General features: G+C 39.5%; 3 protein-coding genes across 5 annotated transcripts; 2 read left to right on the forward strand and 1 right to left on the reverse strand.

Moving 5' to 3' along the window:
* Window positions 1–965: 965 nt before the first annotated feature.
* ttl (tubulin tyrosine ligase) lies at window positions 966–8,692 on the forward strand. Its single transcript, XM_005795198.3, has 7 exons — window positions 966–1,725; window positions 2,923–3,001; window positions 3,110–3,342; window positions 3,616–3,751; window positions 3,829–4,098; window positions 5,268–5,411; window positions 5,492–8,692. Exons 1-7 carry the CDS (start codon window positions 1,554–1,556, stop codon window positions 5,682–5,684), a joined length of 1,227 nt encoding a protein of 408 aa, XP_005795255.2. The 5' UTR covers window positions 966–1,553; the 3' UTR covers window positions 5,685–8,692.
* Window positions 8,693–12,125: 3,433 nt separating this feature from the next.
* LOC102227912 (cytochrome c oxidase subunit 5B, mitochondrial-like) lies at window positions 12,126–13,616 on the forward strand. The gene is made up of 4 exons (XM_005795199.2): window positions 12,126–12,307; window positions 12,714–12,784; window positions 13,229–13,328; window positions 13,402–13,616. Exons 1-4 carry the CDS (start codon window positions 12,205–12,207, stop codon window positions 13,512–13,514), a joined length of 387 nt encoding a protein of 128 aa, XP_005795256.1. The 5' UTR covers window positions 12,126–12,204; the 3' UTR covers window positions 13,515–13,616.
* Window positions 13,617–14,361: 745 nt separating this feature from the next.
* herc4 (HECT and RLD domain containing E3 ubiquitin protein ligase 4) lies at window positions 14,362–27,298 on the reverse strand. 3 transcript variants are annotated; one of them, XM_005795200.2, is made up of 24 exons: window positions 27,111–27,298; window positions 25,530–25,795; window positions 25,300–25,454; window positions 23,783–23,859; window positions 23,485–23,706; window positions 23,324–23,415; window positions 22,254–22,384; window positions 22,019–22,173; window positions 21,802–21,878; window positions 20,684–20,808; window positions 20,510–20,569; window positions 20,322–20,433; window positions 19,077–19,266; window positions 18,303–18,475; window positions 18,111–18,230; window positions 17,864–17,962; window positions 17,613–17,780; window positions 16,910–17,053; window positions 16,450–16,616; window positions 16,305–16,371; window positions 16,139–16,221; window positions 15,869–16,052; window positions 15,233–15,335; window positions 14,362–15,145 (listed from the first exon to the last, which is right to left on the reverse strand). In XM_005795200.2, exons 2-24 carry the CDS (start codon window positions 25,758–25,760, stop codon window positions 14,937–14,939), a joined length of 3,144 nt encoding a protein of 1,047 aa, XP_005795257.1. In that variant the 5' UTR covers window positions 25,761–25,795; window positions 27,111–27,298; the 3' UTR covers window positions 14,362–14,936. The 3 variants fall into 3 exon arrangements, with proteins under 3 accessions (XP_005795257.1, XP_023183785.1, XP_023183784.1); XM_023328016.1 differs by having other exon boundaries at window positions 14,937–15,145; window positions 25,300–25,459; window positions 25,535–25,795; XM_023328017.1 differs by lacking the exon at window positions 27,111–27,298 and having other exon boundaries at window positions 25,535–25,698.
* Window positions 27,299–27,934: the final 636 nt, after the last annotated feature.

A 27,934-nucleotide genomic window follows, 5' to 3' on the forward strand; every position in this document is an offset into this window, starting at 1 on the left:
ATTAGATACGAAATGAACACCTAAACATAATACCTAACCAAAAATTAAAAACCCAGAAAAAATATTAGCACATTACCTGATGTAAGATCTTTAGTTATTTTTACACATACTTCGTTTAAACTGTTGCATTGTATTTTATTGAAATCTGCGCACTTCAATTAGTTTAATGAGGGTTACAGAATATACAATATGAATGAATGATTGAGACTGCTTTTCTATTTTTCTCTTACCTTTTCCAAATAACATTGTTACATCCCTTAAATATTATAATTTTTCTATCATTATTTATTAAATGTTCAGAAAAGCGTATAAAAGTTTAACAATAGTAAAAGAAATTGCTAAAAATATGAAAAGACCTAAAACTACTAAGGCACACTCATCAAAATGACTATCTATCCAGACTAGTACATTACGCGTCAATGAGTCACATGACCTGGAAACTATTGAAGAAAAGTACGACTTTTGAAAATTACCTATAAAATATAAAAAAGACCTAAAATGAAATACAAATATTTTTTATATTTTAAATAAGGATTTTTCAGTAAAGACAGAAATCTCTTAACTTTTTCTCCTAACTGCTGGTATGAGTTTTATATCAAAAGGATAATATTTAGGGAAAATAAATGCGTGCAAATATTGTCAAGAGTTGCTCCGTTTAGTCAGTTTTCTCATCACTGTGCGATGCGCGTTCCCGAGACAGGGCATGCAATTCTCGGCATAACACCTGTGTTAGTTTAGCGCTTAAGTGCGTTGTATTCTGGGAAATGTAGTACGTTTTGTGAAAAGGATATATGCCGCGACCTTTACTGTGACTGAATTTACTAAATGTTTTATTTCTTCATAGATATTTTTAAAATTCATCCACAGTTTATTTTATGCTACATTAAAATCGTTTGCTGTAAACTACGCTGGGTGTTCCTGATGTCTGAAACTACATTACCCAGAAGAGTTAGAGTGCTCTGCTTATAGTGTTGATAGCGGATGCCTGAGATTCCAAAGAATAAAGCGCTGTAGCGGGGGATGTTGTGTATTGTTGAAATGGAAGCGTAAAGTTAGTAGCCAGTTTGTATTTTGAGAGGTTCATATTTACTTTTGCAGCTTTTTGGCGACGCGCAGAGGAAGAGTTTACTGTTAGCATCTGAAGCGGTGGGAGACCGTTAGCTGCTTAGCTAAAGTGGAGACAGGATGTGAATGAATCCGGACGGGATCAGCCCCAGGAACCGGAGCAGCACTGAGCCAGTCAGACAGACACACCCTTGTCTGGGAAGAGGAACTGGACCGTATCAGCTCAGCGACATGCAGTAACTACCCTTCATATCTCATGCCAACATGTGTTAGCCTCTAGCTGCTGGATTCATCCAATTGGAAACCAGTTTGAGCCCAGTTAAAAGTGTGGACTTAATATGACCGACTCATCAGCACCATCATGGCTCGGGCAGAGGTGATAATCCCCACCAGGCTGTCTGCTGCAGATCCAGCCTCTACCCACGGCTAACCGGCACACACCAAGCCAGACTTTGTAGCCTACTTGACGTGTTTGTGGTCAGCGTGGAATGATGAGCTCTCCCATGTACACCTTTGTTAGCCGCGATGATAACAGCACTATTTATGCAGAAGTGTCTAAAATCCTGCTGTCCACCGGACACTGGAAGAGGCTGAAAAGAGACAATCCCAGATTCAACCTCATGCTCGGTGAGCGGAACCGGCTGCCATTTGGACGCCTTGGTGAGTGATGTGCTATATTTGGTGTCAACCCATTCAGTATCAGGCTGCTGGGACTTATTCATGTCTTCATTGTGTAGAAAAAAAAACCCAGTTTTGTTCTGCAGTTTAACCCAAAAGTTCTCAAATTCAAATGGTGTAACGCAATTAGATTCATTAAACACAGAATGATTGATTTCAAGCATTTATTAATGTTAATTATGACAATTAAAGTTTGTGTCAGTTTCCCACAAATTATTACCAATGTATTATTTAAAATTCAGAAATGTAATGCCCTTTACAGTAATTTGGAAGAATGATAACTTGACAGTTCCAGGAGACAGTTACTGAGTCAATGGAAAGTTGAGTGGAAGGAAAAAAGCACGGCTTGCTGGAGCTTCAAGAGAAATCCCTCACAGACTGTCACATATGAACCAGAGATGATGTCAGCAACAAACAAGGAAGTTTTACATTTATATTTGATTGGAGATTTGGAAATAAAAATTCCCAGATTACTGGAGGAAGAGTGGAAAAACATGAATCAGATTGCTTAAGTTTATTTATTTTTCTGTGTGTAATAAACTAAATATTATGAGTTTTACTTTTAAAACCGAAACAAACAGTGGTTGTGTTTCCATATACATTTTAATGTGTATTTTGAAGTATTGTGTTAGAAACAGTTGATAGAAACTGCAAATCAAAATAATTTCCTCAGTTTCACAGAAACCCTTTTGCTTGCTTGCGGTAGTTTTTGGCTTTTCCGGAAAAGAGTCAATGTGCTAATGGGGAGATCGAAACACATTTGCTGAATAAGTTCTGATGTAGCTAAAGCTCCCATCCTCTAGAACCTTTGTGCCTTACCAGAGGCACAAAACTCAGAAAAATTTCAGTACAAGTCCAAACCTCCAGCTTCTGAAATGGTTGGTCCAGGACCCTTCCTGTTTATTATAACATTACGTAACATCAACATATGATTAAAAAAAAACATCCCTAATTTGCATTTTACTTTTTTATAACATTTCAAGAGTTTGATTATAATTCACGTGACAGTTGGTCGGAAACAGCTTGTGTGGAGTGAAAACAAGCTGTTGATTTTAAACACAGGGCAGCCATATTGGATTTTAAGGTTTCTGTTAAACATCTTCCTGTTTATGACTTCAACTTCAGAATGACTCGAGTGTCACTGGAACACGTTGAAATGTCCTCATGTTGACGTTTCAGGCCATGAACCAGGACTGGTGCAGCTGGTGAATTACTACAGAGGAGCAGACAAGCTGTGCAGGAAGGCGTCGCTGGTCAAGTGAGTCTCTGTCTTCCTCTCAGACCCATTTGTTTCTGTTGTCTCGTCTGAAAGCTGATCAGCCAGAGGGAATAAAATCAGCTGACCACTCTCCTTCTGGGCCATTAGGCTAATAAAGACCAGCCCAGAGCTGTCAGACTCCAGCAACTGGTTCCCAGAGTCCTACATCATCTACCCCACCAACCTCAACACTCCCGTTGCCCCGGCTACCAACGGCATCAGCCACCTGAAGAGCAACCCGAAGACAGACGAGCGGGAAGTCTTCCTGGCGTCCTACCATGCTAAGAAGGAGAGCGGAGAAGGAACCGTGTGGATCGCCAAGTCTTCTGCTGGAGCTAAAGGTACAGACTGGTTTCTGACTCAGCTGCTGGTTTATTTTTATGAACGGCTTTTGAGTTGATGCTAAAAGAGATGTTTGTGTTTTTATCCATCCATCCTTTCATCTATCTATTTATCTTTTCATTCAATCTTTCATCTTTTTATCCATCCATCTATCCACCCATCCAATTTTAGTGGATCTTTAGCATTTATAGCCACCATTGAGCTGATAGAACCTAAACTTTGACCTCATGATTTGCTGATAGAAATCTAAGCTAACCTTCCTGTTGCACCAGGTGCTGGTATTCTGATCTCGCATGATGCCAATCAGCTGCTGGACTATATTGACAATCAGGGACAGGTTCATGTTATCCAGAAGTACCTGGAGAAACCCCTACTGCTGGAGCCGGGCCATCGGAAGTTTGACATCAGGCAGGTGTTTCAGCCATGCTGCGCCTCTGGAGAATCTGCCTCAGATGCCTGACTCTCACCTGCTCTGTCATTGACAGGAGCTGGGTTCTGGTGGACCATCAGTATAACATCTACCTGTACCGGGAGGGCGTGCTGCGGACCTCGTCTGAGCCCTACAACAGTGCAGACCTGCAGGACATGACCAGCCACCTGACCAATCACTGCATCCAGAAGGAGCACTCGCAGAACTACGGCCGCTATGAGGAGGGCAACGAGATGTTCTTTGACGAGTTCAAGCTGTACCTGCTCAACACTCACAGCGTCACCCTGGAGACGACCATATTACCTCAGATCAAACACGTCATCAAGTGAGTTGATGCCTGTTTCAGTTCGGTTTGCTGGAAACTGTGGAGCAGATGTGGAGGGAAGTTAGTTTAGGATGAAATATTAGGAAACCTGAGAGTAGTTTCAGTCTGATTGGGACCAAAGTTGCAACATTTGTTACATTTTCAGCTGGTGTGGTTCTATTTCTGACTGTACTGTGTTAAACAAGCTAAACCTTTTGAAAAACCTGTTCTCCTCTCTGCCTGTGGTGGCGCTGCACCAAGAACCAGTGAAGGAAACAATACAAATACCTCTGAAGAAGACTTTCTTATTCACAAAATGAAAACAAAGTGGAGTAGCGTCAGAAGTTAGCAGTTGTAGGATTTCTCTTTTGTTTTTGGTAAAATACTGAGTCATTTCTTCCACTAGTGCTCTACCAGCGTGTTTGTTCTGGTTGTATTTATCCAAAGTGTCCTGTGCTTTAGTCCGCTTCCTGTTTTTGGAACTGTCTCTTATCCGCCAGAGTTCACTTCAACTGAACTGAGACCGAGGTTTGCAGGCAAACAAGAGTTTGCTTTTTTGGTGGATGTCGCATTCACACCTCCCCAAATGAACCGAACCGTTCTAGACAAACAAACTGGAATCTGATTAAAGCGAACTAAGCAGGGCTGGTGTGAATGCACTCTGAATCTTTCTGACTCCCATTCAGGAGGGAAATTCCGACATCATCCAGCTAATCCCAATGTGTTTCCTGTCTAAAACAACGACCTGATTCCTGCAGAAGTTCTGATTCTGCCCAGGACCTTCCTGTTTTGATGGATGTTACACTGAACCACCTTTTAAAAATACTATTTCAGTGCATCTCACTGGAAAAAAAACAATAAATCATTAACAATTTAATGTTTACAGGTGGTTGGTTATTAGGACTAGTTAGTTTGAAGAGAATGTAGAAAAAAATTGAGGCACCAACATCAGTCCTTTATCTAAACAACTGAACAATAACTAATGCTTGCTGAATAAAACCTGCAGTTGGAAGCACATGCTTGATAGGATATAATACCTTGTATTTTAAAGTTTAAAACTTTACACATCCTGCTAGCTTGAGGTAAGTAGTGAACTCAGAGAGCCAGGGTTTGTCTGTCCAACAGAAAATGGATAGCATGCCTTAATGTGGTTATTACTGGACGCTGAGAAGACTTTGGTGTCGTTTCAGGAGCTGCCTGTCGTGCATCGAGGCGGCCATCAGCACCAAGCACCTGTCCTACCAGAGCTTCCAGCTGTTTGGCTTTGACTTCATGGTCGACGAAAACTTCAAAGTGTGGCTCATCGAGATCAACGGCGCTCCAGCCTGCGCTCAGTCAGTAACGCTCTTCACAAATCACAGTTTTATTTGTGTTTCAGATCATATTTTAATGGTTTTCCACCTATCTGGTTCAGGAAACTCTACCCAGAATTATGTCAAGGCATCATTGACGTGGCAATCTCCAGCGTCTTCACGCTCAACAGCGACTCGTCGTCCGCTTCGTCTTCGCCTTACTCCTCCTCCCCGTCTTCTCTCTTCACCTCCAACTCCTGCTCCTCTCCGAAGCTGAGGGGCCCTCTGCACGTGGGCCCTTTCACCCGCCTCTAGGGGCCCTCCGTCCAAACCTCACCCAGCAGGAGAAGCACATGTGGAAACACATGGCTTCTACAGTCAGTTAAGTGATGAAGAAGACGGTGGGAGATGGTCACACTGCAAAAACACAAAATCTTACCAAGGACTTTTGGTCTAATTTCTAGTCCAAATATCTTAGTAAACTTGAAATAAGACAAAAACTTAGAAATAACGTTTCAGCAAGATCTAGGAACTTGTTTTGAGTCAGTAAACCCTTCATATTGATGAAAACGTTCTACTGGCAGATTATTTCACTAATGACACAAGAAAAGTTTCTTGCTATAAGTGAAATAATCTGCCAGTGGAACCATTTGTTTCCATCAATATGAAGGAAGCAAATATAGCTTGCTGAAAAGTTACTTTTAAGTTAGTTTTGTCTTATTTAAAGTATTCCATGATATCTGCACTAGAAATTAGACCAAAATGGTCTAGTTGGTAAGATTTTGTTTTTGCAGTGTACCAAACACTGTGAGGGTTTCTGACCCTTTTTTCCTCCATCGTTGGATGGATGGATGGATGGATGGATGTGTGAAGGAAGTTGAGGTGCTCCAGATGAGTCTTACCGTGCCTTAGATTTCCAGCCACTCTCCCTGAAACAGACGCTAAACGTGGCTTTGTTATTGGCTCATACTTGTTCTAGAAGCCGCCTGCTCTGTTGCTACACATGACCAATGCCCACAACATAATGACCAGATTATGTGATGTCATTCTAGTTGTCTCTTTTTACCATGCAAAAGACCGGTTCTACTCATAATTATGGTTTAAGATCTTCTTGAAGTGTAGCATTATGAACAACATGAGTGATAAGACACTACATATTTATGTTGAGGAGCAGCTGGGAGGAAAAAACAGACTAGAAACATTATGTTTTCTCATTTTTAAGTTTCTTACTGTGGCGGTTCTTTCATGAGTGGCACCAATGATGGTTTTTAATATAGAAATAATGTTGAAATTTTCCTGAGATACCATTTCTGAGACCAACACCTACTGGTCCTCATAGAAAATCATGTTGCTCACCCAGATTCCTGCAGATTGGGAAGTTGGAATACCTAGATGCAATTCTACTTGAAGGCAGCCAATCCCGGGTCACCATTTACTTTCCTTAGCCCTGATTGGCTGTACCTCCAGATAAGGAACATTGTAGATGTTAGCTAGTGCTAACACAGTTTCACTGTGCTAATGAACGTATTTCAAGATATATTTGGGGTTTGATCTATAAAAATGAGCATTTTTTTGAGCGGACAATGAAGAAGCCAAAATTGGTTTAACTTTATTTTGTTAATTTTTTGGGGGGTTTTGTTTTTGTTATTTAATTCAAAGCTATGTTCAGTCCAGAAAACTGTTAAAAGTTGTTTGAGTTTGAAACTTTGAGCGTTTTTAGGTGGGCTCTCAGGTATTCGCAGATTTTAGCTACTCGTGAGGCTGTGACCTCACAAATCCTGGGAGTTTACAATATTAGAGCGATGCTAGCTTGGTGCCGTGCATCTGAGGTGATATCTGGACATGAAAATGATGAATGACTGCCTTTTTGTGTTATTTTTCTCAAATGAGCATTCTTGCCATCCATTTCAACAGTATCAAGATCCATGTCTGCAGCCCTAAAAGATCTTTTGTATTCCAGCCTTTTAAGTGGATTAAAAAAGGAGAGGAACACAACATGAAAGACAAGAGTCTAGTATTAAAGTGTTGTAAACAAAAATATTTTCTGATTTTTTTTGTTTTGTTTTGTTTTTAAAGAGAGCATGTTTGTAGAAAAGCATGTAGCATTCAGCTCCAGACAGAAACAGTTTTTTTGTTTTGTGTTTTTATGTTTATTGTGCAGTTAGATGACGCGTTATCGTGAAAGCAACGTGTTGGTTTAGTTTTCAAGCATTTGGGCGTGAAATAGAGCAGGTAGTGGAGAATGTCAATTATTATTTAAAACATTTAATGACCCTCTGAAATTGGGTTAGCTGATGTCAGCATTTTTATTTTAGCTAAATGTCTGTGATGTTTGTGGGTTTTTTGTTAAATTTAATTTCAGCTACAAAATGAGTAATTTAGCATGTTTTATCTCATTTTCCTTGGGTTAGTGTTGGTCAAAGATGTCCTGTTTTCTTCAGATACAAAGAGAAACTGTTTCTGTAAAGGGCATTTGTCATGACTTTTATAACTTTTAATTTTCCACTGAGCTTGTAGTTTAACTAATTTTAATGTCTGGAATTTTGCAAAAATTGTAAAAAATAAAATGAAGGACATAAAGGAAGGAGAAAGTAGTTGACGTTGCAAATGAGGTCGTTAGAACAAAATGGCTGCCCCAGAAGAATGTGGAAAAAATGAAGGTTGTTATGGAGATTTATTGGACTGTGGGAAAGGCATTGTAGAGCAATAGTTTAGAGAAATAAAATACCAGTAAACTACACATTCACTTAGCTCAGACACAAAGGAAAGAAAAAGATTCTGCAGCTCAAAGAAACATTAAATGTTGCTCATTCACCTTGAAAACCAATAAAATAAAGGCAGGATTTTATTTATTTAGTCTTTTAGTTTCTTTCTAGGGTGTCTGGCTCTGAAATCAGGTGATATTTGCCTTTTGTACTTGCTGTGTTTTTAATGTCCATAATGACTGGGAAAATCCCAGAAATGGAATATGATGGGAGCAGGAAGTGTCTGAGAGAGAAGGGTGCCTTTAGCAGGAATAAAAAGGAAAACATTAAAAAGCACCTTTATTACTTTGCATTGAAGTAAACTTTTAAAAATCATGATGTCAGTTTCTTTAAATTTTTTTTAGCATAGTTTAATTCTGTTTTTAAGGTATTCCTCTCATTTTTACCAAAGATGAACTTTTGTCCAGCTGTTTGTTTGTTTGGCAGAATGAAAGAAAAAGCTAACATTCTGGTTGTGTTTCTTTTTTTCCCCTTGCTGTAACGTTTAGTTTTAAAGCTTGCATGAACATCTGTCTTCATGATGAACAGTGTTAGAATAAAATCAAACATTTGTCTCTAGTTCTTGATTATTCTTTTATCTGTGATTTATTTTGATCATTCAGATAATCGGGCAGAAATGTTAAATATTTGTACATTTTTTGTTTGAATGAACCATTCATATTTTTATAAGGTGTTTTAAAAAAATATATATTTTTTGATACAGACTCAGAGGAATCCAGGTGAAGAAATAACATGAGTTTTGGTTAGGAGACTGTGGGAGAAAAGCTCAAGTTCTGCTCCAACACAAGAACCAACAATTGGCATATTAGGGATTTCATTTATTTCAATAATGAAAAGTACAAAACTCATATATTAATTACATATTGCACCTTGTCAAACTCCCTTAAAGTCTTGGAGGAACATTGCTTCACAATTCTCTGTATTCTTGGGGTTGTCTACCTTTTCCCTAATACAGTTTTTCCTTCCACTTAATTTTTCACGACAAAGCTTGGAGATGGTACTCTCAACGAGCAGCTAATTTGAAATGACCTTTGACTTGGGCCGATGACCCGGATTCTGATAATTCTTTTGTTTCTTTAGATATTCTTCTATTCTATGAATATAAAATATGCTTTGATAAGAAAAATGATTTTTAATCCCAATTAAACTTTTACTTATTACCCGTAAGAAAGGACATAAATCCTGAAGGAGAATCAGGAAGAGAAAAGCAAAACAGTGATAGTTGCTGTTTGTATTGTTGTCCAGTTGGGGGCGCTGCGGAACCAAGAAGCTGCAGTGGTTTTAGTAGAAAACGTGACGTTGTTGTTGCCCCTCTAGACGCTTTACTGCCCAGGTTATAGTAGTTGGCGAGGCGGCGTAAGAAGATGAAAACATTACCGTAGTAAAAAGACTGAGTCTCGCTGTATTACTCAGGCTGCGCTACAGCGTCTATTCACAGGCGCGATCCCACTACTGAGCGGCACGGGGGCTTTGACCTGCTCCGTTCCCGACCTGGGCCGGTGCACCCCTCCTTAGGCGACCTGGTGGTCCCGGGCTCCCCCAGGAGCACCATATCGATACCGAACTTAGTGCGGACACCCGATCGGCATAGTCCGCTGCAGCTCAGAGCTCCTGAGCTCAAACGATCCGCCAGCCTCAGCCTCCCGGTAGCTTGGATTACAGGCGCGCGCCACCGCACCCGGCGATGCTCTCCGCCGCTTTTACCGGATTTAGCTTTGATCCTGCTTATGACGTCACATCACAAGAAATAATCGACCTGATTTTATTTTATTAAACTGATATGAAATTCATCTTCATTCTGATTATTCAACATTTAAATGAACAAAAACTTTGTCAGTTTGGTTTATCATCAGCCCTCGCTATGTGCACAGAACTGTGATCATTGGGTATTTAACCCTCCTGTTATGTTCCGGGTCAAATTGACCCGTTTTAAAATTTACAAATTAAAAAAAAAAAACATAGAAGCATTTTTTTTGCATGAAACGTTTTCTATTTGTCTTAATAGGTGCACTCTAGACATAAGTTGAAAATTTATTAATTTTACACATTTGTACCAAACCCTAGGTCTACTTTTTACATCGATACTGTTCGGGTCAATTTGACCCGGCAGTCAGGTTAAAGTGCAAAAAAAGATTTTAAAATGTCCAATTCTATATGTTTCCTTGCAGTTATGAACCATATTTCACCACACACACACTCACACACACACACACGCAACCACACACACACAAGCCCACTTTCTCACTATTCTCTTTACTTCACTAGGAAACTGCGAGAAAGCAGGTGTTCACACAACCTTTGACGGGAATCTTTTCTGTTCCTGTGGACAAACTCCACCCACTCTGAGTGACACTCAGCAGAAGTGGAGAAAAACATAAATACTCTCTGCATGACTCATTTATCTTGATTTTAATCAGCGGGTCAATTTGACCCAGAACAGTATGTGTGTCTCAAGTTCAATTATAAAGATCACCCTTTGGTAAAAAAAAAAAAAAAAGTATAATATAAAATAATTTACCAAAGGTCAACTTCAAGGAAATTATTGTTTTTTTGTGTCTAGGTTTTTTTCAGTGGACATTAAAAATGTAAATTCCATTTTTTTATGTCCAAATGAGTAAATGAGCAGGTTGTTGTTATTGATCCTTAATTTCTGAGAAATAATAAAACATCATTGCACAAATATTGATTGAAATGGTTAGTATTGGAGTTAATAATCAGATACAAAAATGTTTTGGAGGAATTTTTTGGTTTCTGACACTATTGCATGATTAAACCCTCCCTGGGTCAAATTGACCCACGAACATTTTTGCTGTACCCTAGAAACGAACATAACAGGAGGGTTAAACCCAACCCGGTTCTGTCAATGAACAATAAATCCGGTAAAAGCGGCGGAGAGCATCGCCGGGTGCGGTGGCGCGCGCCTGTAATCCAAGCTACCGGGAGGCTGAGGCTGGCGGATCGTTTGAGCTCAGGAGCTCTGAGCTGCAGCGGACTATGCCGATCGGGTGTCCGCACTAAGTTCGGTATCGATATGGTGCTCCTGGGGGAGCCCGGGACCACCAGGTCGCCTAAGGAGGGGTGCACCGGCCCAGGTCGGGAACGGAGCAGGTCAAAGCCCCCGTGCCGCTCAGTAGTGGGATCGCGCCTGTGAATAGACGCTGTAGCGCAGCCTGAGTAATACAGCGAGACTCAGTCTTTTTACTACGGTAATGTTTTCATCTTCTTACGCCGCCTCGCCAACTACTATAACCTGGGCAGTAAAGCGTCTAGAGGGGCAACAACAACGTCACGTTTTCTACTAAAAACACTGCAGCTTCTTGGTTCCGCAGCGCCCCCAACTGGACAACAACGCAAACAGCAACTATCATTGTTTTGCTTTTCTCTTCCTGATTCTCCTTCAGGTTTTATGTCCTTTTTTATAAGGGCAACAGTTTAACTGGGATTAAATATATTTTTTTTTCTTCTCTCAACGGTCATGAAAAAACAGTAAAACATTCTTAATCTGTACAAAATACAAGAATATCTAAAGAAACAAAATGCCTAATTAAAAATTTTCAACTATTATTTGGGTGGATACATATAAAAATTGTGTGAAATTAACATGTTTTGCCTAAAGAAGAGTGAAAATTTTAAAGTGGTGCCTTAAAAAATTTAACTATAGTGAAAAATACTTTTTTATCACTCACATACAAGATACATTTTTGAAAAGGATATTTTAAACAGAAATGTAAGGCTTCTGAAAAATATGTTCATTTCTGTGCATTCGATACTAATTACAAGGAATAAATGCTTTGAATATTTCAATTTATGTTGTATATTATCACAATTTTCAACGTCATTTTAATTTTTTCTACCTATATTTTTTATTCGTGGTTAGTTTTGAGTTTTCGCATCTTTTTAACGCCGTTGTTCATCGGACCGCCCTCCCTAAAATCCCATTGGCTGCCGCAGACATAACTTTCGCTCCCATTGGTCGGCCGTATCGGGGTCATTTTAGTCCAGCTCTCAACCGTGTCAAAGTCAGGTCATTGTCTTTACCTGAGTGGAACCGAACCAGCACCAGAACCAGCATGGCGGCCCGCCTTCTTCTCCGCACCTGCCCGCTGAGAGTCCTCCAGCTGAGGGGAGGCACCGCGGCGAGGCCGCTGCAGCGAGCCATGGCCTCTGCTGGGGGTAAGAAAATGTATTTATAGCCGGGGAGTCACTCCGCTCCACTGCGGGGAAAACTCAGCTGTGACTCGGACTCGATCAGGGTGAATGTTCCGTGCTAGAAACTGCGTCATTGTCAGTTTTCTAATAATAAACTGCGCATTTTCTTTGCCCTGTGTTGGATCCTAAACCACTTAAATGTCATTATGTTGTATTTCATGTGTTTAAATGAACGTGGCAACAGTTGGGTCAGTAATGAAGGTCATTTGGACTTTGTGTTGCGGCCTTTGATAGACCCACCTCCTTGGCAACTTTCCCTGGATTGCAGCCAGCTTCCCTGGTGTCTAGTGACAAAGTTCGCATTTATTGCCACCAAACTATTTACCCACATGCTCTATTACAGCTTATTGACGCACCGGTTTTTTCCCAGGAATCCCAACAGATGAGGAGCAGGCGACTGGACTGGAGCGACGCACCCTGCAGGCCCTCAAACAAGGAAAGGTGAGTTTCTGATCCATTATTTTCTGGTACAGAAGTTCCCAAAATGTTGCCATGGCTCACCAAAAAGCATTAACCTCTTGACTGGGCCCCTTTACCACAACAACAACGTTTAGAATGTTTTTATTAACGATTACTTTAATAATAATTTATTCCTTTTTTTTCCTTATCAAAAGAAAATTCATTTTTTTGCTTTTTATGGAATTTCATTGGCAGCCAATCAGAAAAATAGCATCAGAAATAACATTAAAATATTTTTTAGCTAGCATTTTATTAAATAATTATTGAATAACATATAAATTTAAGATTTAAAAAGTTATGGAGTTAAATTTTCTTATTTTTGCATTTTGTTTCGTCATCTTCCCTCCAACTTTCTGAGGCTCCTCTCTGAGCTGTTTTGGTAAACAGTGGTGTATTTTGCTTGATCTTATTTTCTGATTTTCACAGGATCCCTACAGCATCCTGAAGCCCAAACAGTACACCGGCACCAAGACAGACCCTCACATCGTCCCCAGTATTGGAAACAAGAGGCTGGTTGGCTGTCTCTGTAAGAAACTTCTATGTAAAGTTATTCCAAGTTGCATAACTACGCTAAATTTGAGTGATTTTTCTTGTTGCAGGTGAGGAAGACAACACTGCTATCGTGTGGTTCTGGCTCCATGAGGGAGAACCCCAGCGGTGTCCTGAATGTGGGTCCCACTACAAGCTGGTCCATCATGAACTGCCCCATTAGGACTGCTGCCTGCCACAACGTCAACACTGGACAGCCACGTCGGTGGAATGCCACTTAACATGTACAGTTTATCATTAAAATTAAAACGTGTGACAAAAAGAATTGAGTTCCTGTTTGTTTGAGGAGAAAAAAAACCCAAAACTGAATCTGATCAAAGAAACAGAATCGCATCCAACAAAGCGTGGCTTTGATCCGCATGCGTAGAAGAGCTGCATGAGCCATTCAGAGGTCAGAATCATGACCACATGAAAGAGGAATAAATCAATTCTTTGAGTGAAAGGATCATAACTGGTAGTTTAGATATGGGCAAAAAAGAAAAATAGATTTGTGTTGCATTTCTTGCCTTGGATATACTTTTGGAAAAAAGTTTGCTAAATGACTGGCGATACACGATTTATCGGTATCCACTTTGATATCCATTGATCTTTTAAAAAAATATCAGTACTGGTCCAATGCAACTGAAATATTTGCTTTGGTCACGTAATGGTGATGCAGTGCAGAATCGAGAGTTGATTAACTGACAGAAGCAAATTAGTCGATGCAATATCAATATGATCAACTCAAATTTCCACATCAAAGCGTCCCTAGAAATGTCCATTTCAGCAAGTAATTTGGACTTCACTTAAAAACCGTGAACAATGCACATTTCAAACTTTTTTGTAAATTAAACTGATTTTGTATTATTTTTATCAAGCAACAAAACAATATATAGTGCAAAATGATCAAAACTATTTAAAGTCCAGAAAATTTGTTTTGTGAAAATACTGAAAATTTTTCCTTTGCAACAATTAAAATACTTAAATTACAATTTTATAGCATTAAAGAAAAAAAAATGACAGAACTCCTGTTAACCACCAACTTTAGCCACTCACACCTCCTCCAAGAGGGATTTTTATTAGTGGCTGTACTTTATTTTTAATCTGTGGATTGTTTAAGGCATACAGCCAATAAAACGAAGTCCGCGTTCAAATGCTTCTCAGCTTGTGCAGATTCAAACATTGGCTGAACACAACTCCTGTAAAATACAGCGACTGACTCCGAACACGGTGTCACGTCTGGGATTAGAGCACATCTTCATTTATCTTTGGATTTATGGGCGAGATCACTTCCTGTTTTGATGCCAGTTAGAAACACCGGATCGTATGTTTTAAGCTTTTTGCTGCTTTCACTGCTTCTTACAGGAATTGTGTTTCAGAGCTTTTTATGGTACACAGCAGTAGTCTGCCTCATCATACTTGCGTCATCCAAACTTGAAGAAAAGCATATCTACATAGCCATATATCACAGCTGATATTAATCCTAATATTGAAATACTGTGATGGCAAGAACTAAGTTTGGAAAATGGGACTCCTCTCTCCAGCCAGTGAGCGATGTGGGAATGTGTTCGCCATCAACAGTCGGAGCGCCAGTCCTCTTCCTGCATCAGGCCAGGTTGAAGCCTTGATTGTGATCTATCGCATGTAAAAGCTTCTCTCTCAGCGTTTCTATACTCGAGTATTTGGGAAGGTCCAACAGGTTGAAGCAGGTGTGGGCTACAGGCAGGTAATGCTCCCCTCCGCCGGTTGGCTGGATCACCAGCTTCAGGCTTTTCATGCCCAGGATGGGGATGCGGTCGCTTCCTGTGAGGAACACTGGAGAAACGGGGACAGAGTGAATTCAACTGGCAGAGGGGAACCGTCTTTATCTGGTTTAAAGCACAGACGATTCATCAAACTTACATAGAAACTGTTTCTTCTTCTCCAATGGAAGTTCGTGGAAGACCTCCCAGAAGAGCTTTATGGTTGGATGTTCGGCCCAGTATTCTCCTTTATATTCAGTGCTCTGCAGAACCAAAGTCAGAATTATTAATGCTAGGACTATTCACAGTGATGTTGCACACACAGCGCTTTGAAAATGTGTTGAACTTTTCCACATTTTGTCACATTTCAAAAACCAAACACAGCAAAGGATTCTACTGGGATTTTCTGATTGACCAACATTTGTGTTTAGTTGAATCTCCAGACAGATGTGAAGCATTTCTGTCATAACTGAAGTGAAGGATTTTTTAGTTCTGTTTCCACCACTAATGAAGAGCTAAACACTGAAATCTGCCCATTCCTCTTTGCAACACAGCTAAAGCTCAGACTTACCACATCCTTTGACTAGGCCCATTTACCGTTTCTACCATTTCTAGTGTTTTGTAACTCTGAAGAGGCGTAATTCATGATTTTTCCTGAATGTGGCGCCACTGAAAGGTTCTGTTCATCCATCAGAAAGAAATCCCCATAAATAAAACTCTGAATTTTGCAGTGTGACAGAATGTGAAAAGGTATGAATACTTTTACAAAGAACAGTAGGAGGTTGTGAAAGGTCACCTTCTCCAGCTCTGTCCAGTCATAGTTGGTGTTGCCAATGATCATAGCTTGCAGTTCGCTCGGCTGGAACAGATCTAAGACCCTCCCACCACACACTTTGTGGAAACCTGAGTAGAATCCCTCAAACAGCGAAGCCACTGACTTGTTAAAGACGTAATCCACGTAGGCGTCCACAAACTCCTGCCTAGAACAAACATTGTCATGATAAAATGAAACCCTGAGGACTCCCACATCAGCTAATGAATAATAAGACAGCCAAGACATTTTTACCGGTTTGACTTATTGACATTAATGTTTTCACCGTTTGGTACCAACTCCAGGACCTCAGTGGCTCCGTAGTTATCCTCTGTGATCTGGAAAACAAGCAGGCGGCGTTTTAAAATGTTTTCTTTCAAAGACAGAATTATTTACCCGTTTTCAACAAACATTAACTTACAGTGAAATTCAAACAGAAAGCGTCTTCAATGTCATCTTCAGCGTAGTCCAGTAGTTCCTGCAGGCTCCTGGTTTAAGATCGTATCACACAACGGTCAAAACAGGCAGAATTGAAATATTTTGATGGACGGTAGATAAACACAAACCTTCCCACGTCTGGCATGAGCTCCCTCAGGTCTTCCAACGTTGGTTTCCTCTTCAGGAGCTTTTTGTAGAGCGCCAGAGGGAAGTTGAGCTCTACGATGGTGAAGTTGTAGATGGCCAGACCACAGATGACCCCGATGAGGTTAAACAGGTCAAAGTCCTCGAACGTCTGCAGCGGTAGGAGAGATGGGAAAAGATTTAACAGAGATGCTCTTCAGACACCACAAAGTCACTGTCAATGATGATGGATCCTTACTGTCAATGGTACGCACAGTTGCTAATAGCGATGCTAATTTTTTATTTAGGGCTTTAATGGTTTTGTTAACTTTGAAAACATTTAGCGCACTTAGCTTCCCCTGAAGGAATTTTTACAGATAAATTCTAAAGGGCTGATTTACGTGGCTATTTTGTAAACTTTGTGTGATGAAGTTTATCGTCATCATCATCACCGAGCGCTCACACCTTGTGTGAAAACCAGATGAGTCTGGATTCCTCGTAGTAGCGAAACATCCCATATTTGGGATCCAGCAGCTCCTTCATGATCAGGAGGAAAAACTCTTTCCTGACTCCTCCAGCATCAACTGCATCTTCTCCCACAAAGATCACCTGCAATGGAGCCCACAAGATGGTAAAAAAACTATAATTTAACAAAATATTGAGACTTTTTTTTAATTTTAAATCACAGTACAAGATACATGGCAATAGTACATTACATTAGTGGAAAAAAACATAGTACTGTGGATTAATGAGTGAATATTAATGACTGTGTGTGTGAGAGAGTGATGGTGAACCGAATAACATAATCAGTGTGTAAATAATAATAGTGACAATAATAATAATAAATCAAATTATCTGTAAACTTACAGTGGATTAATTAAGAAAGTTAAAAAGTTCTTTCTACTAGGTGGACTTTGTTAGATTATATTCAGGAATTACTATTACTTTATTCAGAGTTTTAACGTACTTTCCTATTTTTCATTTTTGAGACTGTAAAAAGTTACAATAAAAATTCCTGTTTTCTACTGATTCTCATCCAATCAGTGCAGATTCTTAAGACATGAGGAACAAAAAGCTGCATTAATATTAAATTCATACCAACTTTGCCATTAAATCATCCAACCTTTGCTGGGTTTCTTCTATAAACGTCGATGTGAGCGATGTTTACCTTCAGTGGTTTCTTGTAGTCGACGTTCTTGGACTTCCTGAGGACCTCCATGGTGTCGCCCACGATGTTCTCCCTGCGAACGATGAGGATGAGGCAGGGGTTGACCGACTCCACAGCGGGCAGGAACATGGAGCTGAAGTTCTGCAGCTGCGCCTGATCCACCGCCATCTGGTGTTCACACACAGGTTGAGGTAAAACGGGCCCAGTTGGGTTGGTACAGTGCAGAGATCCAGCAGAACTGCAGTAAATACCTGCATCTGTATGACGGCGTCTGTCTGAAGCAGCGCCGTCTTCGCCTGAGCATCGAAGACGAAGGGATACTTGCAGAGAGTCACCACACCGTCGCGGCCCTGAGGACACAAACACATCAACACTGAAGGCGTTTAACAGGAAGTAGACACATCTTTGTTGGAAAAGAAAGGAGAAAAAAAACAAATCAGAGATTTAATCACAAGGTGTGAAAACCTCCAGGGTGAGAACACTTTCCCTCTGACTCACCATGGGGTACATCTGCCTCTGAATCCAGGTGACGTAGTCGTTCCTGATGTCGATCAGGTCGTCCAGCTCGTGGATGTAGAACTTGTCGTACTGGATGATGCTTCCTGATTTCTCGTTCACCTTTAGAGAGCAGCAGAGTGAAAGCAGAGAAAACCCGGCAACGGGAGAACCAGTCACCAAACCTTCTCTCACCTTGTGCAGAATCTCCAGGAACCGGAGCGAAGTGTCCACGAAGCAGGTGAAGATCCGCTGCTCGGCCGGAGGAATGCCCATTTTGTGCATCTGGAGCAGAAACACAATGACGTCCTTGTAGAGGTCGACCAGCCGCTGGAAGAACAGCGGCTCGAATGTGGACCACCAGTTCCCTGAAGCCATAAAAAAACAACAATCTGAGACCAAGATGGCTCCACTCATCAACAGAAGCTTCAGTCGGCATGAAGAAAAGTTCTGCATGTTTTCAGGTACAAAACAGAAATGTATTCATTCATGAACCTGAATGAATCAGTGTTGCTACAGTGCTGGTATGGCATTACGTGAATAACATTTTTAACTTATGCTTTACTTTTAGTAGGCTGATCAGAGTGCCTGCAAATTTTTATTATGAATCCATGACTTGCTGTTCTGTATAGAAGCTCATTTCCACCATGAAAGAAAGTCCAACTATGAATTTTAAAGTCATAATGATAACTACATAATTAGGACTATTTTTTTTTTCAAAATGATGACTTTAAACTTGACATTATGACTTTAAAAATTCAAATTATGAATTTAAAACTCAAAATTTGACTGAAAACCTCAGAATTATGGCTTTAAAACAAACATTTCACTTCTAAACTGGTAATCATGACTTGTTCTCATAGTTATGAGTTTTTAACTACAAATGATGACTTCCTGTTGGGTTTTTACTCTTTCTTTCAATCTGACCGGGGTGAAGAATGAGCTTCAGTGAGTATGAAGGGAACCAACCTAAAACCTTCAGCGGCGCCTCCTTTAGGCCGATGACGCATTTGGCAAAGGGGATGGTGATGGTGATGTAGTTGCTGCGGTCGCTGAACAAAGGGCTTTCAGGCAGAAACAGGTAGAGCCTCAACGCCTCGATGTCTGGAGGAGAGCTGCTCAGTTTGGGAATCAGCTCCTTCTCCAGGCTGGCAGCAACCTGAGGCACAAAACACCAACGACGGGCCGGTTACAGTTACTGAGGATGAACCGGATCCATTAGGGACGAGTTCAGGCCACAAAGCAGCACAACGACACATTTAGACTGGAAATGATGCTCAGAGTTACCTGGCATTATTCAATTGTTGCATCTTATTTCTACTTGTTGCTAATCTTATTTATTTACTTCAGGTTAGTTTTGCGTGTATTTCTGCTGCTTAGGATTTGTTTCTAGGTTATAGTTTTGCACCATATCTATTAATATATTTATAAAAATCAATGAAAAGGGATTTGAAATAAAAAACATAATTTAAGCAAATTTATGCTGTGGATAAAAAAATCCAACATTTATAGACTAAGAAACATGTATGCATACTTTAGTGTATGTGCGTATGTATATGTGTGTACATATGTATACACACATCTGTATTTTTTGTATATATATTCATATTTTCATATTTATATTTTGTAGTTTAGCTTGTATGTTGTTTTTTTTCCTACACTGTTCTGTTTTTTATTCTGTTGTGTTTTTTATTTCCGTTACTCTTTTGTTCTGTCCTCTTTCTGTCAAAGCAGCTTAAATTTCAGAAATGTGGAATTAAAGGATTATTTTATAATAAAAAACAGTTTATTATAGCGGTAACAGTACACAGAATTCATGGTTTCTTTGCACTCTGAACAAGAGAGAATTATGCAAATATTTCTGACTTTTTTATTATAACTTTCATCAGCAGTAAAAGAATCTTTCAATTCCTGAAATTCATTTGACTTATTATTATGCTCTAAAACTTTTTAAAAGTTGAAAGTATAGAACTGAGTGGAAATTTGGTTGATTTTTCTCCAACATAGATTCCCAGCTGTACTTGAACACAGCATGTTTACCTTTTGTTTAATTGTTTTTTAAATTGAGAATAAAAAAAACAACTTATTATTCTTTCAAAATAAAAGATTTTTTTTTTTTACTTTATCCTATGGTCACGAATAAAACATTTGACTTCCTATCTGTTCTGTGACGTCGATGCGTTTGCCTGAAGATCGGTTCTGTTCTTGACTGACCTGCTGAGAAATCTTTGGGTGGTCCTGCTGGATCAGTCTGTGGAGAAGCAGCCGAGCCATGTTCATATCCACCCCAGAATATTTACTGCTGGTACTGAAGTGACCCGGGTGACTGAGCAGAAGGAAAAGCCAACTTTAAAGCGAGCGATGAGACTAAAAGGTGGAGAAGGTTTGGTTCTGCCGATTACCTGGTGGACAGAAACGAGCCGTTCAGGCAGCTGGCAGAGGAGAACACCAGGTCGATCTCACTGCAGGAGGCAGACAGTCATTATTAACATGGTGCAACAAAACCTCCAAACTGAGCTGAGAAGATTTCATTCATAGGAATATAAGGGCAGGAGAAATCTGAGTGACTGATTTACTTGGACACGTCGACCGGGAGTCTTCCTGGTGAGTTGTTCAGCCATTTCTGTACGATCGCCTCATTCAGGGTGCAAATCCTTCTTTGAGGATCTTGTTCTGTCAAATTGTCCATGTCCTGAGGTTCCTACAATAAAGACAGGAAGAACCACATCAGCTTATGTTGATATAATCCATCAGGTTTGAAAAACGAACTTGATGGATTTCAGTTTGTAGAGCAGAGCATTTTTGTGCATTTCTGATTCTTAAATGTAGTGGAAACTGTACATGCTTATCTGATGCTCAGATATTAAGATATCTGTTATACAGTCTTCAGTCAGAGGCCTCTTCAGATTTGTTATAAGACTGACTGCTACTGGATATCCTTTCTGCCCAAAGCTTTATCCACCACAACAATAAGTAAAGAGATTTTGAATGAACAAAATCTCTCAAAATCTTTTTTGTTTTTGTTCATTCACACTTTTTAAATACACTGAAGTTTATAGCTGTAAGGCAACAAAATGTGGAAAAGGTTAAAAAGCAAAACCCAATTATGACAAGGTCCATTTAATACCTAGAACTGGTAAATTAACTCAGCCAATTAGAAAAAAGATTTAAATTTAACTACAGACATTAAAATTCAGTCATAGTTGTAATATTATGAAGGTCACATTGCCAAATAGTAAAAAATCTCCATGGACGGAATCACCGTCTGTAGCTGCATGTAGTAACAAAGGGTGTCAATACTTTTTCAAGACACTTTAAGTTTTTAGTAAAATATTGACGACTGCAACAGTGAATTTATGGTTACGGTCCACTTAGTGATCAGGTGCTAGCTGCAGCTAAAGGCTTCTAAATGTGACATATTGTACTTGAATGCATCATATACAGACCCTGAATGCCTCTGGCATTTTGGATTCAGAAACTTTAATAACTCGGGTTTAATTTCAGAACATTTGATTACATTTACTTTTGTACCAGAAGGAAAAAAAGAAAAAAGATTTTATTTTCCTTCCAAAATCTAGAGATTTGAATATTTAATGTGGGGAGAGCAACAAATAGACAAAAAACAATATTACTGAACAAATAATATTTTAAAGACAAACTAAAATTATTTAAATAAAGAGGACAGTTTACTTACATTAATGCTGCAATAATAAGCAAAGCTCTGATCTCCTCCAGCATAAATCCTTTTGACCAAGCAGCTCTGCTCCAAGTCTGGACATTAAAGCACATGGTTAGTACAATAATAGAGATGTTATTCATGTAACGTTGGATTTTCATCTCATATGCTTTAATTAGCAACATTTTAAAACTGGATCTTTAGATTTTCTCCAGCTTTCGTCAGGAAGTCTCACCGTTCTCCTCTGAGGGGCAGGAAGTGGCCCAGGGTCCTTTAACGGGGGAGGGGCTCTTCCTGTTGCAGGTGGCGCGTGTGCCCAGCTGGCCATTCCCTCCCAGTCCAAACGAGTAAATCTTCCCACAAGCAGGTGTGAAAGCCAGCGTGTGTTGCCTGATGTTCAGAATGTTATGAATGTCTAAACAGAAACAGCGTCTGCATTTTATCTCTCATTTTATCATTTCATTCTTTACCTTCCACATGAAATCTGAGTGACTACATTTCCCATGAGCTCAAACACCTTCCTGGGGTTGATTTCATGGTTGGTGGAGTTATGGCCGAGCTGTCCGTACCCGCCTGCTCCAAAAGTAAACACACCCCCTTCCTGTGGAAACACACGGAAACCTGAGGCTGAAAATGATTATATACATGCAAATACAGCAGAGCAATTCTTAACGTCATCAAATTTGTTTTCTTTTACCCAAATCTCTTAAATAAGACCATAACCCATCATTTGTAGTCAGAAATAATCTATGTTCTTACAACAAGCCCGGCAGGATTCAACACAGCTGAATGATTCGCTTTCTTTTACATGTTAAGAAACAAACTTCATCTTAACGCAACGTGAGAAGGTAGTGACTGCTGTGCGTGTCAGCGCTGCAGGGGGCCTCTCATCTTGCTTTAAACATCAAATCATATAAATTTTGCCATGTTTTTTTGTTTTCCATGTTTGTGTTGCTAATGTGTAGGAACCTGCTGCTGGCAGGGAAGAAGAACAGCAGTGAGCTCTGACAGCAGATACGTTTAAACATCAGCGCTGAAAGAGCCGCTTCTTGATAATTCAGCAAAATTAAAATACACTTTATGGGACCAAAGAAAAAAAGGAGAGAATTAAACTGTGGTATATAAGCTAATTATACTCTAATATTTTCATTAAAACTTGATGCCATGATGAATATTTGCACTTTATTAAAAACTGACAAATGAACAAAAACATTTCAACTGAATTTAGGTCAAAATCTTTCAAGGAGCAGTATTATGTATTTTCCAGGCACATAGTGCCATTTTACAGCACATTAAAGTACTTATGTTACCTTCAGTTGTTACTACATATGTCAAATATGACATAAAAGCAATTTGATGCCTCTGTTTCTTTAAAAAAAAGTTGATTTTACGTAATACTCAACTACAGACATGAATTTATTCAGTTTTGTGTGACAGAGAAGTATTCACAACCCTTAAAATAAAGCAAAACCAGTCAGACTCCTGGCTGTTTGCAGATTCAAATGAAAACGTTCTGAACAGCAGAACGGATCTAGCCGACCTTTGTGAGCACGGCCGTGTGATCTTCTCCACAGCAGACGTAGATCACTCTCTGGGATCTCAGGGACTTGAGGAGAGTTGGGAAGCAGCGATCTGTTGAAGGCCAGAGGAGAATTAGACTCAAACACTCCCAGGCAGCGTAAGGCTTCGTAAAGCGCCCACCGTTGCTGTCGTTGACCCCCAGCTGGCCGAACTTGTTGCGGCCCCAGCCGAACACGGCTCCAGAGACAGTGAGGGCGAAGCTGTGAGCGCCACCTGCTGCCAGCTGAACGAAGGGAACGGACTGCAGCGACTGGACGGCCTGAGGCGTGGAGAAGCTCTGACCCGTCAGGCCCAGCCCCAGCTGGCCGTATCGGTTCTGACCCCAGGAGAAGATCTGGCCGCCTGGAAACAAACGCGCTGTGATGGACCGGAACCGAGACAAGGGGAAGAAGGAATAAACCAAACAAAACGTCCTCACCTCTGGAGAGAGCGAGGGAGTGCCAGTACCCACAGGCCACGTGGGCGACCTGCACATCTGATAAACTCTTGATATTCCTGATAAAACATATAAAATAAGAACATGAGCAGCAGAATGAAAACAACACATTTTATCAGACTATATATAATAAAAGCAGAAGCAAATATTGTGTTTGTTCCCTTCTGACCTTTTTTCCCCCACAGATTTTTATGTTCTTTATTGGAAATTGATGTGACAGAGCAACACAAAGTGGTAGTGTATAACTGTTAACTCAAATAAATTATTATAAAATATTATATAGCTTTTTATTCTTTTAAAGTTTGTTAGATTAAAAAAAGTGCTTTTTATTGATTATTCTCTTCACTGGTTAACTTGTCTAATGTTTTGTATTTATACTTTTTATACACATATTTTTATGTGTATAATTTTTTATACACATTATAAAATGTGTTGTTTTCATCTGCAGACCCTGAAGGACTGCAGATGAAAACTAACACTGCCATATTTTGTAATAAGCATTTTTCCTTGTGAAATAAACAACATGAAAAGACTAAATGGAGAAATTTGATAAGTGCAACATTTGTCTTAGTGGTGTGACTCAAAAATTTTATTCAAGTTAATTGAATATAATAAATTAATCACATTTTTAATCAAAAACTAATAGACAAAATAAGCAACATTTTTAATTCAATAACTTTTTGCTGCTAAATTATTGAATAAATCAACATATATGGTCAAGAAGAATTTCTTTTTATAGTTAATCTGTTATTTAGAAATCAGATTGGATTATTGTTTTATTCTAGCCATTCGGCTTTCTAACGTTTCAGGAAGTGCTGATCATTCATTTAACTTGGACTTGGAAATGTGGAGTGTGGAAGGCTGACGTTAGCGTTAGCCTCTGTGCTGCTGCTGCATGTTTAGCTACATTAAACTTGAGTAGCTTCACTGATCAGCTAATTCCTTTTAGCACAACTTGAACACACAAAAGTATTTGCCAGCATCCAATCAGATTGTTTCTAAAGCAAAAATTAACTCCTTGTGGTCCAAGAGAAGCGGCTTTGTTGCCCATCGGTGTTGCTAGCAAATATCGCTCATGCGTCAGATTTATGGGTGTACCAGAAACACAAATCCAAAGGTACCGGTTTGTTTGCAACAAACAAAGCAATTAAATGCATTAAAATCTGTGTAATTCATGAATCAAAATGAATGCGTTCAATTCACAGCCATAGTCAGAACCTAACATAACTTTTGGGCTTCATGAAGAAGTTCGAGGCCTCCACAGAGCAACATGAGGCTCGATGTTCTAACTTTTTTTATTTAGTTGTGTCAGTGTAATGGGTAAATACAAATACAACTTAATTTTTTCAGTTAAAAAATAAATATTTTAGAAAACTACGCATTAGTTTCCTTACACTGTAATAATGATTTGCCAGGTTGTATTGGTTTGTCACATAAAATCCTAACAAATTCCTACTGCAGCGAAAAAACAAATTTTAACAGTAAGTCACTAGATCTACCTCGGAACTCGAATACATTCTTCAAAGTTATTTAGACCCAGTTGTCCGTCTGAGCCGAGCCCCCAGGAGAAAACCTGGCCTTTGTCGTTTAAGGCCAGCGTGTGCGACTCTCCGCAGGACAACGCCACGATAATCTGTGCGTCCAAGGCCACGACCTGCTCTGATAGATGACATGGTTCAGGTTTTTATGAGCAGAGGCCGACGGAACCAGACAGACGCCATGAACGTACCCAACCTGGTTTCTTCCTGGACTTGTCGTGACCCAGCTGGCCCAGGTCGTTGCAGCCGCAGGTGTAGACGGTCCCATCGTCCAGCAGGAAGGCCGTGTGTTTGCGGCCGCAGCCAACGTCGTTCACTCGCTTCCCGTGAAAAAAGTCACACCTCCGCGGCTCAACTACAATCTCTTCGTCGATCCCGCCCAGGCCGAGCTGTCCGTAGGAGGCGTTTCCCCAACACAGCATGGTGGCTCTCGCCGCGCTGCAGGATACACTTCACCCTGCAAAAGTAACATCATCACAGCTTCATAAAGCACAGGCATGGAGGATCACTGTAACCACAAAGACAAGCCATAATCACTGGCTAGTTATTCTGATTTACATGTAATGGAAGTAGAGCTAAAACAATTAATCATGATGAATCGATTATTGAAATAATCATCATGTAATTTTGTAATTATTCATTAACTGGCATGCACAAAGTCAACAAAAGACCATTTGCTGCAAGAACATCTTGAGAGCAGTAATTAAGCCAAAACTATTAAAAACTATATACATTTTTCATTATAAAGATAAAAAACCTTTGTCTGTAAATATGTTCTGCCAAAAACTCTACCCAAATCTCCTTAATAATAATAAACACTTTTTGCTATCCAATTATTCACCAGATTAGCCACACGCCATATTGGTATTAAGTTGAGCAGAAAGAGTTGAACCTTTACATGTTTTAGCTGCAGATGCATAATTTACTACAAACATTCAGGCATCCACTAGAGGAATGCTGTTACTGCATTTTAGGCAATAAAATGTTTATTTTCTTAGTTTAAAAGAAAATAAATTATTTTTCTTCCACTAAACTTTCCTATAATATGCTTTGATACAACACGTGAGAAGGCAGCTGGGAGGTGATAATGACTGTCTACTGTATATCTGTCAAAGCAGCTGTTTTCATGGTTGAGTAAAGCCCAACATTCCTGAATGAATTAATGGTATTAATTAGTCAATAAATGAACTTTTTGGTGATATTCTAACCTATAGACATGCACCTACATACAGGCTTTAAACCAATTAGCCAAGCTAATAATCAACTTTCCTTCTGAAGCTTTAGACTTCTTAATCTGCGAACATTTCTGACATCATGTACATAAAAATATAATAATTAACCCACCTTACATTAATAGCCAGTATTTACAACATTCTAATAATCCAGATGATGTTTCCTGTTACCATAGTTAGCATGGAGATCACAAGCTAGCCAGGTGAGCAATGAATGGTGCAACCTGCCCAGTTAGGTGTTTATGATGCAGTTGACAGGTCGCTTTTCTTTAATGATAACATATAACATATAAATTCAGTCAAAGCGTTCAACACGTGGTGTCATCGATACTTTAAGAGGTTATATTCCACCATAAGAGAGGCAGTTAGCAAGCTAAAGAGTTATAATTTAGCACGGAGTTCATTCGGGAACTCAAAGCCATCATTAATATAAACACACGAAATGTATTTTTATTGTGTTTTCGGTTATCTAAAATATCCTCTTAAACAACTTTGAGAGCATATTTCAGAGAACCGCTAAAGCCAAGCAGTGAATCTCACCAAAAGCGGCTCCACAAACAGCCTCCCCGCCTCCCCGCGCTTCACTCTGCGGCTGTTTCAGAGATTATTCACCGGACATTTTCCAGAGATTACCGTGGAAAGCTAACAATCTCATGGATGACACTAAATCTTTCACTCATCTCCAAAAGACCTGTCAACAGCCGCTGTACGGAGCTATTAATGTAGTGTGTCAATATACGGAAACACAACCAATACTTCCGGTTGAACTTTAAAACATAAAAGTATTTTAGTAATGTTAGCAACACTAACATTACTAAAATGTTAGTGTCATATCGGCGTTAAAAAGCACTTTCATTTACATAATTACTATTACTATATAATTATGTGCCAAAATGGGATTACTATGTGCCAATAATAATAATTTTTTTAAACATAAGGTAAGATTTAATTTTGAAAGTTTGACAATTAAACCGGAAAACGTCCTACATTTCCGTAAACTTTGCCCTGAGTAGTAAAGAAATGTCGCGAAGCATCAGAAATGTTCTAGATGCACATCGTGCGCATGCGCGATCCCTGCCGTTGTAAACGTTTTTACATATTACAGTAAAATCAATAAAACTCGCTCACATCATATTCCTTTGTTTCTATAACTACACCACTAACAGACTGGTTCACTTTATGTCGTCCAGGTCGCAAAAATAGGTCTGAGTTGTTAAAGTTAGATACTGACAATAAAAAAATAAAAATTAAAAAAAATAAAAGCAGCAATCTGAAACCAAAAGCGATATTGTTTACTTTTAGTGCGCAATCGAGCTCACATAATGAGGTAAAGTTCAGTTTTCACAAAACAACTTGTATTTAAT

This window comes from Xiphophorus maculatus, chromosome 22 (assembly GCF_002775205.1).
Source record: "Xiphophorus maculatus strain JP 163 A chromosome 22, X_maculatus-5.0-male, whole genome shotgun sequence".
Classification (NCBI taxonomy): Eukaryota; Metazoa; Chordata; class Actinopteri; order Cyprinodontiformes; family Poeciliidae; genus Xiphophorus; species Xiphophorus maculatus.